The sequence below is a fragment of the Hippoglossus hippoglossus genome, chromosome 24, assembly GCF_009819705.1.
Source record: "Hippoglossus hippoglossus isolate fHipHip1 chromosome 24, fHipHip1.pri, whole genome shotgun sequence".
Taxonomy (NCBI): domain Eukaryota; kingdom Metazoa; phylum Chordata; class Actinopteri; order Pleuronectiformes; family Pleuronectidae; genus Hippoglossus; species Hippoglossus hippoglossus.
The window spans coordinates 662,501-677,500 of NC_047174.1; the positions used below are offsets into that span (position 1 = coordinate 662,501).

Consider the following 15,000-nt stretch of genomic DNA (forward strand, 5'->3'; position numbering starts at 1 on the left):
GGAAATCCTGGCGAGTGAATGAGGAAACATCAGCGTGCAGCAGGGAGCATGTGGAATATTCACATTCTGTTTCTGTGCTGGATAATTACTGGAAAATCCCCCATTAACACAGCGATAATTATAGTAAACTGTTTATAATGTATTCAGGCGTTTGAAGAACTACATCCCACACACAGCAGAACGTGATGTGAGAAGGTCTCGCTTGTTCCTGATGTTTTAGTTTTACTAAGTCACTTTAAATCGTTTCATGTTGAGAGAGGAATTTCCACATAAACAACAGAAATAATGAATAGTAATGAATAGTAATGAATAGTAATTACAGGTGATGTTTCACACTGACACAGCTCCGGCTGGTGGTTCGATTCTTTCTGCCGTTGCACTTGCTCTCAGATCTTGTGTCTCTCCCTCTCGTTCTCTCTCCAGCTTCAGCTCTTCTCCTCCAGCTTCAGCTCTTCTCCTCCAGCTTCAGCTCTTCTCCTCCGGCTGCTCTCAGTCCCGGAACCAATCGGATCGGGTGTAGTACTGATGAATGAAATAGTCCCGCCCACGCTGTGGGTGTGTCAGCGTTACATTCTCAACAGTCCCGTACTTTAACCGTCTTTTCTTAGAGCCGGTATTTGTGAGGCTTTTCTCTGAGTCTATTTCTGACAGAGGAGACGGACTCACACGTCGTCAGATGAACATCAGTCGGATCCTGAGAGGGAATAATTACACGCTTTTTAAAATGTGAAGTGATGAAGATGAGTCTCAGCTTCCCTGAAGGAGCTGCACACACTGATCTTCATCTACACTCACTTATTCTGAAATTAGTCCCAGTTGACATTTGTTCTGCAGTTTAACTGAAGATCCCTGAGATAACGGAGAAGAAGAAACACAGTTGACATGACGTCGTGTGAAAGATGATTTATTCACATTACCTGCAAATCTGACCTGAAACATAACAAACTGTTTCTGATCCAAAGAAACCAGCTGATCGGAGTCACACAGAAACTGAGACTCGTCCCCGTCACATTAAACTGCAGCTGCCTCACAGGCTGTCCTCTTTTATTAGTAAATAGAGAAACCTGTTTTCTGTTGACACACACACACACACACACACACACACACACACACACACACACACACACACACACACACACACACACACACACACACACACACACACACACACACGGTTCCATATTAAGCATTTCAAATCCTTTTCGTTTCCAGAGTGTTTGTAGTTCCACCCTTTGTGAGGACTGGTTTCCATGGTTTCCATTTTAAACCACTGTAGTGACGACTCACCAGACGTGGTGTTAGGATTAAGTTTTGGATAAAAGTTCTACGATGTTGTACGCTGCCCTCCAGCAGACAGACAGGCGGGGGTGTAGATCTTCACCGTCTCATCCCAGGAACAGTCAACAACCTGCAGACAACACAAGCCACAATGTCAAGAAGCTTTCACACAAACTCTGTAAAACATGTCTGTACATTTCCTGTAGTTAGTGTCTGTGAAGCAGCAGCAGGTTGTTGGGTCCGACTCGTTCACACAGGAACATGTGGGGAACATCCAGGCGAGGGGCGGAGCCTGGGTAGAGGGGCGGAGCCTGTATAGCAGCAGGGGCGGAGCCTGTAGAGCAGCAGGAGGCGGGACATGACGTATAAACTCTGCTGTGGAAAGATCAGTGTTGTTGTTTACAGCTCATCCACACCGGCGTCGGCCCTCATCACCAGAAGATCTGGAACCTCCTCGTGTTTCCAAGTGGACGTCTTCGTCTTCTACGTGGACGGCTCCTCTTCTTCATCCTGAGATCTTTGTGTTCTTCCAGTTTCACGTCCGTCACGTGTTAGAAACCTCGTCCACACGTCGCTCACTGGGAAGCTTCCACACATACCAGGGGCCTCACATTGATATCAATTCATTCTCGAGTCCAAGTGAGTGTTTGTAGAACATTTGAAGAAATCCTCTCAAGGTGTTCTCCAGATATTGTGTTCACAAGACCAGGATGGACGGACAACCCAAGAACATAACGCCTCTGGCCACTAGGTGCTGCCAACGTGGAGGAATAAAAGCTACATCTAGATATTCTAGGTGTCGTCTGAATGCTGGAACAGAAGCACCGGGGTCTGGGGCTTTTCTAAGTGAAGTAAAACTTGGTTTCCAGCTGAAGTAATGAGGTTCTTTGTGCTGCAGGTGGAGAGACGACAGGCGTTCAGTTCTCCGTCTCCTGCAACACTCACATCAAAGTGCTCCGTCTGAACTACCTTCCATTATCAGGTCTGGGACAAACGCATTTACAGACGCTGGTCGACAGAATAAAACCTGTTTTTCTTCTTCCAGCAGCACAGAACCGACTCTGTCGCTCAAGTTTCCTTTGCATTCGACAGACGTCTGATATTTAGTGTGATCCATGTTCTTCTTTTCATCTCTCAGGACTAATGTTCAGACCAAAGATGCAGATGGACAGTAACAGAAACTAATCTGGTTTTTCACCAGTTAAAAAATGGGTTTTAATGAACGGAGACGATTTGAATAAGAACACGGATCAATACAGAATAAGAAAGAATCGGTATGAGCTCACTTTATTTAATGTTTTCTGTGTTTTTTAGAACTTCTTATCCACTTCCGATGTTTCCAGTGTTTTTGTCACTGCAGATCTGAGTTATTTGGACAATTGTCCGAAGAGAACATTCGGTTCATACGCTCCTAAAGTCCTTATCTCAGTTCCAGTGTGTTTGTCTCTAAGTGTCGAGTTTAAGTGTCGCACACAGAGAGAGACGACAAATTACACCAGGTTTGGTTTGAGCACAAAGATGAAGACATGGTGGAGGTAACAGGGATTAACTGGGAAGATAATCTGAGCAGGAGCAAACCAACGAAGGCAAATCAGGCTGAAGACAGGAATTCAAGGTAAATTGATCATAAATCAAGTTCAAAGTATTTTTCTTCTTCCTCAGGAGCTCAAACTCATCAGCAGCTGATCTGATGACATGAATGAAATACAGCTGCGTCTCCACCTCCACCATTTACTCTATAATCAGGGGGGACGTGTCTATCAGCTGAACGACATGCCTCTGTGCGGACGTGGCTATCATCTGACACACGCCGGCTGAAACAGCGAAACACCGGTTCCACTCGGCTTTATTCGTAGATGCGTGGTCACAGGTGTTAGAGCCTCCTTTGTGTTTGGTGGAGAAGGAGGAGCAGCTGCAGCAGGAGCGAAATCACAAAGACACGATTGATGGTTGGAATCTGAGACGTTAGAATCCGGCTCCTCTCTGCTGCAGGTTTGTCCTGCTGCATTCTGGGCTGCGGGGTCAGCTCAGCCAATCAGAGACGAGCCGTCAGCTCAGTCAGTGGAAACGTATTAACATGTCAGCGGGGGTTGTGCTGTGATTAATTATAATCACTGTGACGGACGGGATGCGTTTCAAATCCTTCAGGGTTTATTTCCACCTGTCATATCTGTTGACTTTGTATCATATAGACATGTTTACTCTCTGTGGAGAAGGCTGAGAGTACACAACGCAGTACACAACGCAGTACACAACACAGTACACAACGCAGTACACAACACTGTACACAACGTAGTACACAACACTGTACACAACGCAGTACACAACGCAGTACACAACACAGTACACAACGCAGTACACAACACTGTACACAACGTAGTACACAACACTGTACACAACGCAGTACACAACGCAGTACACAACACTGTACACAACGCAGTACACAACGCAGTACACAACGCAGTACACAACACTGTACACAACGCAGTACACAACACTGTACACAACGCAGTACACAACGCAGTACACAACGCAGTACACAACACTGTACACAACGTAGTACACAACACTGTACACAACGCAGTACACAACACAGTACACAACGCAGTACACAACGTAGTACACAACGCAGTACACAACACAGTACACAACGCAGTACACAACGTAGTACACAACACTGTACACGACGCAGTACAACGACATTTCAAACAAAGAGTTGCAGCTCTGATATTTTAGATGGATACATATTGATTTGTTATATGTAGATAATTCTAACTGTAATTGTGTAACACCGTTTTACATCATGTGTTTGATCTGGACACAAACGCAGCGTCGTCACAGCCCCGCCCCCTGACCATCGGGCTTCCCTTCCCCTCCTGATTGGATCTCTGAGTCCGTGAGTCAACGAGCTTCAGGCCATGAGTAAGCAAAGTGGCTGTGCAGTGAGTCAGCCACTGAGAAGAGGGATGCCCGTCTTTAATTAACTTTAACGGCCGAGGCCACGCGCAGCGGCCAAGACTGCAGCAAAGCACAAAGAGAGAAACGACAAGACGCCTAACGAGGAGGGAGGAGCGGCAGAAAGAGGAGGAACACAAGGAGAAGGCTGCGAGACCAAAGGGAATAGAAAAGACAGAGAAAGTTCAAAGTCTGACGATTGTTCAAATGTCTCCTTAAAAGTCTCTTTCAAACAAAAAGGAGAAACAATAATTAACACATGAATGAGCTCGAGGCAGATATGTACGTCTGCAGCCGTCGTTCACGACAACACGCTCATTATCGCTGTTTGAGTCGTCATGGTAACGTGTGGAGTGGCACTTCCTCAGTAACAGTGTAGAAATGTTCACATGTCCACATGGTCTCAGTGTCCTACACTTCACACAGAGCAGGGAACTGTGTCCCTGAACACACAGCAGCTTCACATCAGGGTCAATGAGCCTGTTCACATCTCGGTTCAGTTGGATCCAGTTCGGACCGAGAAGTGGGACCTGAGCCGAGCTCTGGTCCGAACCACCCGGGGTTCTGTTCTAACAGGAGAGAATAAATCCCAATGAACGAGCTGTTACACCAGTTCTGTTCTGCTTCTCAATCCCAGTTTAAATGTGGAAATCTCCATCATTTATCCAAATGTAATGTACATGAGGATACACTCCTGTATTAGAACCAGAGAACAGCACACTCCACCAGATCACTTCATATAGAACTGGACCAGATTCGGTTTTCTACCAAATCACCAACCTACAGACCTGTGAAAGGTTGTCATGCTGCATTCCTGTATGATCCATTACCTCATCCTCTCTGGTCCACACACAGACACACACAGACTCACACAGACACACACAGACTCACACAGACACACACAGACACACACAGACTCACACAGACACACACAGACACACACAGACTCACACAGACACACACAGACTCACACAGACTCACACACTCAAAGCACAGTGTGTGTGTGTGTGGTTTGGCCTGCAGTGCTGTAAAGAGGGTGATCCATCAGGCACATGTGGCTACACTTGAATAAGAACAGACACCACAACAGTGACGGAGAGAGAGAGAGAGAGAGAGTGTGTGTGTGTGTGTGTGTGTGTGTGTGTGTGTGTGTGTGTGTGTGTGTGTGTGTGTGTGTGTGTGTGTGTGTGTGTGTGTGTGTGTGTGGGTGAGTGAGTGAGAGTGTGTGTGGGAGAAACAAGAAAAGGGCGAGTGATTAGAGCAGAGGTTATAAGTGTAAGTTAGTGCTGATATCAGGAGGAAATTAAAACAAATGGGGAAAGAAAGGACAGAAATAAAGATGGAGGTAAAAAGATAAAAGCACAACTAAAAGAAAGAGGAGACAAAGTGTCGCAGGAGGAAGAGGAGGAGAGGAGGAAGAGGAGGAAGAGGAGGAAGAGGAGGAGAGTTTGATATTGAAACTGAAGCTTCACAGTTCCCAGCAGATTACCTGATGTCAGGGTAACTGAACAGGCAGCCATGTTTTATGGAAATGAGGAGAGAGTTCACTGGAAGTTCTCACAACAAAACACTAAGGCAGCAAAATGTTATAAAACCAGTTTGTGCAGCTGGAGACTCACAACACGTGTGGTACCGCAACAAGGAGGAGGAGCCTGTGTGTCCTCTGGCTTCTCATCCACAGCTTACATTGTCATTTAAATCAAGGAATCTTTAAACAATCATTCTGGACAAATGTCTCCTACCTTTCTACTTCCTGAGAGTTAAACACAAACCTCTGTATGACTCCAGCAGCAGAAAACTCATGTTCAGTGCTTCCTGTTTGAGAAGTGGAGAGCTTCCTCTCCACTGCAGTAATGAATCCTGTCCACACACAGCAGGTGGACAGACTGTTTAAATGAGGATCTGTTCATTTCAGAGAAGCTGCTGGACGTCCTGGAGGACACGTGAGAAGATGATGTTAGAGGAATAAGAAAAAGTCGACATCCTCATTCAGTCCTGGAGTTCTGTGACATTTAGTGTGACGACCCAGAACCGTTCTCTTTGGAGACGATTGTTTAAATCTATCTGGAGGTGAGATCCCCTGAGGACATTAGAGTTAGACGTGAAATATGAAACGTGGAGGAAACAGGGGCGAGAGAGAGAGAGAGAGGGAAACAAGATGGAGAGACTGAAAATAGAAAGGAGATCTGGTCTGTGACGTCAGTGTGTGTGTGTGTGTGTGTGTGTGTGTGTGTGTGTGTGTGTGTCCTCGTCACAGCTGTGTGTGTCAGTGTGTTATTCTACAGCCTGTTTCCTGTAACGACAAGTCCGATAACAACAGGGCTAACAATACAGCTCATTACTGCTGCTCTCTCACACACACACACACACACACACACACACACACACACACACACACACACACACACACACACACACACTACAGCTAATTATCTGACACCGTTCAACACACCACTGCATTGCGTTGTCTCAGTTCTTGTTCCCTGTGCAATGACAATAAGAAATAATCCAATCTAATCTAAAACACTGTCAGATTGAAAGCGGGAGCTCGGCAGCTCGCCCTCTGTGATTGGCTGCCACAGGCTGTTTACCGTGACGCCACATGGTGACAAAATCAAGTTGCGTCCTTAAAAGATCAAAACCAACAACTGCCCTTCCCTTCAGTTGTCCCTGGACAGTCACAGGGTGATGAACCCTAAGGACTGTATTAAATGTTCCTCTTGACCTGAACCTGACAAACGGGAGCAGCTGGTGTGTTGGACAGTCGACTCGTCTCCGACTGTGGAGACTCACAAGGATGTGATCTGTTTATCCTCTTCACTGAAGCAGAGCGCAGGGTTTGGAGTGAAAGCATTTTAAAATCTGAACATGAAATCAATAAGTGCTGCTGTCAAACTGAAAAACGACACACTTGAGTAAAGAGGAACAAACCCATCACAGGTTGATCTTCAGAGCGTAATGAACAGAACTGAATCCAGCCGCTGCCTGAAGCTAGAGAGGCTGTTTTGATTCATTGTGATAAGCAGCGTACGAACCACTGGCCGCTAATGGGTTCCAGCATTCACAGCCTCCCCTGTTCAGGTGCTCGATCACAGAGAAATATCACATCAACATTAAAGTGCCTGAGGCGTCTGAGGGCTGTTTTGAACACAGCTCAACTTCATTGAATCAGTTTAAGATTAAAAAGACTGAAAAGGACCAATGGCCTTGGTTCACAGACGGAAGCTTCAAACACAACTGACGCTGACTCCACCACTGATGTCCGGATACAGACGTCTCAGGAGGAGCATTTAAATCCTGACTTCAAGTTGAACTACGACCTGACAGCGCCCGTCCAAACAAACTGAATGAGGCGCGAGTGGCCTTTTCAATTCACTGCTTCTTTACCCCCCCACACTGGAACATGCAGCCGCCTGACAGCCAAGTGTCAGTGTGACGTCAGTCGCCTCACGAGTCCACAGATCGCTGGTTCAACAGAAACACACACACGGAGAAACCGGACACAGACACAGCGATTACTCCATGGTTAACCACGCACTTGTGTGTGTTACCTGGTTGGGGATGTGCAGGTTGAAGTCTAACCCGCAGACAAACTCTGAGTGATGTTCCACCGTGTCCAGAAGAGGCTGCTCCCTGCTGTGATCCCAGAACCTGCACACACACACAACACACAACTTTACCAGAGATAGAAACTTAGAAAAGTTAAGATCTCAAACACAGAGAAACAGAACAGAAAACGTGACCACATCATCGACTGCAAGTAAAAGGACAGGATGACTGTACGTGTTCGATCTGTTCAGGAGGCAACGCGAGTAAAACCAATGTGTGTTCACATCAAGACGTTTCCAGACATGAAGGAGTTCGTGTTTCTCATCTGAAGCAGCAGCAGATTGTCGGCGTCTGTCTTTTGTTTTACCCTGAGCTGAGGTCTGGGACGAGAGGCGTCCATTAGTCATCGCTTTATTCAAGTCAACATTCCTTACAGCTCTACAAGTCAGGGTTTTAAAATGTTTGAATCAAGGATACGTTGATATTTTCATCCAGTACAAGAAGCTAAATATCAGCTGACTGACTCTGTGAATGAACAAGGTTCAATACAAAGAAGAAGGGATGAAGATAGAGAGAGGGAGGGAGAGATAGGTTCAAAGATATAAAGGAGAAGGGATGAAGAGAATAAGATCCTGAAATATAGAGATGTAGGAGAGAGAGAGCGAGAGAGAGAGAGAGAGAGATGTAAAGAAATAGAGGGACAGTAAAACTCGGCCTCCAGACCTCGGACAGCAGCAGCCAATCAGACTAATTGAAAGACTGTTTCTCTCCCTGCTCTTCACAGAGTGGTGTGTGTGTGTGTGTGTGTGTGTGTGTGTGTGTGTGTGTGTGTGTGTGCCAAAGACCTGACGCAGCAAACACTCCCTCCAGTCTCATCCACTTTGCAAATGTAATTAAATCATTTTCAGAGGGAACACTGCAGCTCCCATTGGGATCCATTAGGCCAGTATTAGTACACACACACACACACACACACACACACACACACACACACACACACACACACACACACACACACACACACACACACACACACACACACACACACACACACACACACACACACACACACACACACACACACACACTGAGAGATGGGTGTCTGGGGAGGGTCAACCATTGAGAGATATTATATATTGAGTGAGTTGTTGGTGTAAATCATTGTTCACACTCACTTTCCTCGTGTGTGTGTGTGTGTGTGTGTGTGTGTGTGTGTGTGTGTGTGTGTGTGTGTGTGTGTGTGTGGTACAGTGCTGCAGTGCGGACATATTCACTTCCAGGCCTAATGAGCAGAGCGTGATTTGCGGACTTCGGTGCTGATTTATAACTCAAACTTTCGAAGTTAGGAAAAAATACATTTCAGAAGTAAACGTGTCGACCAATCAGCACGAAGACGCTTCATGGATGAGACGTCTGACACGATATGAACTTTATTTATTTCCCTGACGAGGTGAAGAAACAGGATTCAGCAGAAGTTTCCGATTTTTCTCTACGTTTGAGCGACTGACGTTGGAGCAGTGATTGACAGGTGTTCTTTAGCCTGTTAGCATGCTAACGAAGGGCTGTCGACGGTTTGTCATTTGTATGATGTTTTTCTTTCAGCGGAACATGATCATCCTCGATTTAAGGAGAGAAAACCTCTTTTTTTTACTTTTCAATAATTGTGTTCTCGCTGGAGCCTCACTTTTGTTAAACAATGACAAAACGTACTTTTCTGAGCAGTGGAGCCATCAAGAAATACTGTAAATATATATATACTGATATACTGATATACTGTATATATATATATATATATATATCAGTGTAATTTTATGAAATAAGCACAAAGTAAGAGTTTGTGATAAATCAAGCAGAAACGTATGCGCAGGAACACATTCATCACTCAGTCTGGAGAAACGTAATGAAGTGCCGAGTCAATAAAGAAATCTGAACAGAAATGAAAGTGTTTGTTCAGTGCGTTAAGAGGCAGGAGCAATAATCCTGCAGCTGAGAGCCGCTCCTGCTTTGATTGGCTGCGTAAAGAGAGCGATGACTTACTGTCGGCTGACGGGAGTCGGCTTTTCAGACTAATTATCTGAACGAATGCAGCAGACTTTTATTTCTTCTTTGCTTATTTACACCTTGTGGGTCCTGAGCTTCCAGGTTTAAAACCACGTGCAGGTTGAAGGTAGAGAAGAAAGGATCAATGAACCGACTGGTGGAGAGAGCGGCCTGTTATTTGAATGCTTATTAGCTATCGGCTCAAATGAAGCTGATCTTCATCTCATCTCGTGTTGCAGCGGATCTGCTCTACGACATCTGACACCAGGAACCTGGGACGCTGCAGATCTCCCCAGCAAGCATTGCTATGTCCTGTTCTTAGTTGGTTTTATTCTTATTTGTTCTTAACTCTGTAAAGTGGCCTTAGAAACCTTGGGAGAAGTTCTATAAATCAAAGATGTTATTGTCCAGGCCTTGTTTTACAACAGCAAATGTATTGGATCAGATCTGTATCAGCAGATATGTGACATTTAAAGACTTGAAGAAAATCTGTCAAACAACTGAAATCTATCAGCAACGATTGTGATCAATGAGACGACAGAGTGCTTCACTGGTTCCCTCTTTTCAACATTTAACCACATTCAAGTAAATCACAACTTTCACTTCTGAAAACGAGCAAAAAACAAGAAAAGACAAACGATGAATCTAGAAAAGAGGCGACGGATAAATAATGAAATCAGAAAGAAGATAAACTCATGATTATTTTTATATAAACTGTGATGAAGTGAAAGATTTTCACTAAAACAAGCGACTCACATGTTTAGATGTGTGTGTCTGTGTGTGTGTGTGTGTGTGTGTGTGTGTGTGTGTGTGTGTGTGTGTCCAGATGACTGTCCCAGTTAGACAAACACTGTGTTATTTGTATAAATTAGTCTGTGATGTCTTTTGTCCGTAGTTTCCATGGGAGGTAATTATTTAGCGTCTATTGTATTTCGATCTGTGGAAGCCTCCATTCACCTGTCAGCTTTGTGTGTGTGTGTGTGTGTGTGTGTGTGTGTGTGTGTGTCACTTTTACTATGAAACTCATTAAGTCACAGAAAGAGAGAAACACAAATGAACAGCAGAGCGTTCAGAAGTGCAAACAAAACCAAAATAAAAAGACAGAAAGAAAGAGCGAACGACATGAAGACGGAAAGAGAGAAAGAGCTGATGTCAGCGAGGACTTTAATTGAAACAGGAAATGAATGTTCCCACAAACAGGAGTATAATGATGGAGTATAATGATGGAGTACAGTGATGGAGTATAGTGATGGAGTATAGTGATGGAGTACAGTGAGGGAGTATAGTGATGGAGTATAATGATGGAGTATAGTGATGGAGTATAGTGATGGAGTATAATGATGGAGTATAGTGAGGGAGTATAGTGAGGGAGTATAGTGATGACACATCACACAATCACAGATCCACGATCAAATGATTCAAGATCCACGAGATTCACATTTCAGGATTTGCTCTGGACATTTTCTGGAACTTTTCCTGCAGCCTCCAAGTAAAATGTCAGAGAGTGAACGTATCTCATTTTCAATTTATATAATTGCACTTTAATTAGTACAGTTTGTGTGAGTCTCTATTTTTGATCGATCTAAAATGTGTATTACCAAAATGAATATACAATAATAAAACAAATAAATATGTAATAGGTGAATACTTTCGATTTGAGTCAAAGACATTTAGTTTGATGTTGTTTCGAAAGTCTCCAACAGGAGCTCAGATCAACAGAGAGGAAGACGAGGGGCTGAAGAAGAGTCTCCTGTTAATGAGGTGATTAGAGCCTCCAGCTGCAGCATCGATCATTAGGAGTCATGATTGATGCTGAGAGGGTTCACACATGACCCCCCCCCCCCCACAGACACACAGAGGGGGAGTGGTGGTCCTGCCTCAGTCCCAGTCACAATGTCTTATTAAGATAACAGCTGAACGGTTTGATCGCAGCTTGATGAATGGATTCAAGTTGATCTCAGAGCTGATTATTACAGATTGAATCAAAGATACACGGAGACTTGTTCTAGAGAAACGTTAGCGTTCACATCATCGGGGTTTTCCCTCAGGCCTTTTAACGTTGTCCTGGTAAAGGAAGTCTCTAATCAGCAGCTCCAGAGCTTGTGTTTTTTAGCTCCATGTTTGGTCTCCACCTCCTGAGGGAACATTCAGCTTCGTTATCTGCTAAATGTTCATCAGATAAAGAAGTGAAAAGTGTCACAATCGCCCCCTGGTGTCAGGCTGCAGTATAGGTCATAAACCCTCCTGCTCCATGTTAGCAGATGGGACATGGACCAAACTAAAAATTAAAGTAGACGTGAAATAAATGTTAAAGATGTTTCTGTCATTTCAGGTCGTTCTTCTCTCACTGATGTTTGTTCAAGTGTTTCTGATCAGTTTGGTTTGAATCAGTTATTTGATGATATAAATACAAGCTGAGACTCATGATTGACAGCTGTGACTGACTCCTGATTGGATGGGCAGGTATATGGGCGGGACCTTGATACTCTGGCTCCACTCAACGATCTGCACAGACTCTGACTGTAAATTACGTCATCACCACAACATGGCAACGTTCTTATCCGTTTACACTCTGTTATATTTTGGCTTCATCTCTGGACAGTGGCAGCAGAGACGTGTCGTCCATCTTGATTTACAGTCTATGGTCTGAGACCTTATTCATTTTTAGTTGGACAGACGTGCGACCAATCAGAGCAACGGTTAGCGTTGGAGCTGCGTCAGCACACTGGGTCTGTGAATGAGCGTTGTGGTATTATCGGACTCAACAAACCACATGAACGATGATGCTGATGTGAGCTCATCGGTCTGAGGATCTCCAGCGATCACACTCTCAGTCATCTGTCTTTCACTGAGACTTTCTTTGTTCCAGTAGTTTTTGACTGAACGCCTCAAAATGGCTCAATTCAACTTCTGCTGTTGTAGAAGGGACTCTAAAGTAAAGATGGAGGGATGATTGCTGACAAGCTAAAAGAGGGATGATGCTGGAATAAGTGCCAGCCGGGGGGGGGAGGAGGAGAGGGGAGGGGGAAATACCAAAGGGATCTGTGCCAAACCTTGTGTTTTATTGATCCAGGCTTTTCATTGGCTCAAATACTCTATGCTGAGTACCGATTTCATTATAGCGCACACACACACACACACACACACACACACACACACACACACACACACACACACACACACACACACACACACACACACACACACACACACACACACACACACACACACACACACACACACACACACGAAACGTGTAGAATTCTGCCGGCGGCCACAGAGGCACCTTTTCTAAGGTATGACAACAGCCTCTGTGGTAATGATCCTTAGAAACACATTAGAAATGTAGCAAACCACGTTTATTTTCCATGAAGAAGAAGAAGAAGAAGGAGGAGGAGGAGGAGGAGGAGGAGGAGGAGGAGGCGAAGGGCCGGAGGCTGCAAACAAAGTAAAAGATGACATATGGCATAAAATGAATGCATAATAAATCTTCTGGAATCCTTTGCACGGGGGAACCTTCCTGAGTACAAATGCTCTTTTTCAACATTGCACCTTTTTCCTGAAGAGGAGTTAGAAGTGAGTTTAAAGCGTCACATGCATCTGACAGACCACTGCTGCTACGCTCACTCATTACAGTTATGGAACATGCAGCACTCAGCGATGCTTCCCTGACTTTATACACATAATAAATGTGCAATTAAAACCATCTGGGAAATGAAGAAAATTCATTTTGCTTCTCCTACGGTAAATGGTTTTTTTTTGCATTGCTATCTCATTTGCTTGTGGAATTAACCTGTGATACCTGGATACCTAATCTGAATAATGCAAGTGAACCAACACGTTGTAATCATTGGCTCTAACTCCGTCTCTTCCAGTAATCACAACCTGCAGGCTAACTCCTCCACAGCTACAGATAAAGAGTCTGTCGAAGGCTCCAGGGCCTCGCTAACAAATGACTAAATAAAGATGGACGATAAAAATGAAGCCACAATATCTCAGATACAGGCGCTGCAATTATATCACATGCACAAGTTTGGTCTATGTCCCATCTGCTGACATGGAGGAGGTGGGGCTTATGTCCTATCATCAAAAGACACGGAGCGAAGGGATGAGATGGAGAAGCAGCGTATTCTCGTAAGAAACACAAAAGGCGCTCTTGCTTGAAATTACGGATTTTATTAAGCCGGCCGCTGCAGCTCAATAAAGGATCAGCTCATCCGCTCACACTCCACTTGAATTTATCACACAGTATCACACCGTGTCCTCGCTGTCATTACCTCTTCTACCACGACACCATCCACCCACTGTGGCTGGTAATTGAAAGAAAAGGAGCGTAAGCAGAAACACCAGATCACATCTTAACCTCTGCGTCAGAAAAGTGCTGCTACCAGTCTCTGAATGCACTTCACAGGCCGACCACCTCCAGGAGAACAGAGAAGTGCTGCGGAGTCAAATCAATATCCAGGTGATTTGTTCAGGCGAGACGTCTGAATAAGCTCCCGGGGGTTTGGATTCAGTCGCACTCATTTGTTTCCTCACGGATTTTTATTACAAATTATGTTACTCGCACACGAGAACCTGAAACAGCCTCATTCACGAAAAACACGTCTGAGGTTTCTTAGAAGTTTCTTAACTCAACCACAACAAACACCCACGAGTCCATCACCAGACATCCATCACACAAAGTTTACTAAGTGCCTGATGGTCCGGAGAGAGAGAGAGAGAGAGAGAGAGAGAGAGAGAGAGAGAGAGAGAGAGAGAGAGAGAGAGAACCAGACATAAAGAGAGAGAGAGAGAGAGAGAGAGAGAGAGAGAGAGGGGGGGGGGGGGAAGAGAGAGACTGCATGAGAGGAGAGGAAGAAGAAGACAGAGGAGGAGGTGACGAAGAAGATGAAGAGGAAGAAGAAGAAGAAGACAAAGAAAGTGAAGAAGGAAGAAGAGGTGGAGAAGGAGATGAACAAGAGCGACAGAAAGGTGGAGGAGGAGGCAGAAGAGGCGGAGGAGAAGAAGAATGTAAAGAAGGAAACAAGAAGATGAAGAAGATGAGGAAGAGGAGAATGAAGAAGAAGAGGCAGCAGTGATCCTACCTGACAGTGAAGTCATACGAGCAGGACGCCAACACCGTCGGACTGAACGGAGAAAACTGCAGAAGAAAGAATAAAAGTGATTTAATGATCT

The 15,000-nt window shown here is 44.8% G+C and overlaps 1 protein-coding gene across 2 annotated transcripts in view; it reads right to left on the bottom strand.

The window, feature by feature from the left end:
• Positions 1–15,000, bottom strand: part of pex7 (peroxisomal biogenesis factor 7) — a 37,796-nt gene that overhangs the window by 12,944 nt on the left and 9,852 nt on the right. The window contains exons 9-11 of one of the 2 annotated variants that reach the window (XM_034580706.1): positions 14,910–14,965; positions 7,785–7,884; positions 1,281–1,408 (exon numbers count right to left, since the gene is read on the bottom strand). In XM_034580706.1, the coding sequence (XP_034436597.1) occupies positions 1,325–1,408; positions 7,785–7,884; positions 14,910–14,965 (240 nt within the window). In that variant the 3' untranslated portion in view covers positions 1,281–1,324. Of the gene's footprint in view, positions 1–1,228; positions 1,409–7,784; positions 7,885–14,909; positions 14,966–15,000 lie in introns of those variants that run through there. The other variant, XM_034580705.1, reaches the window with a different exon arrangement.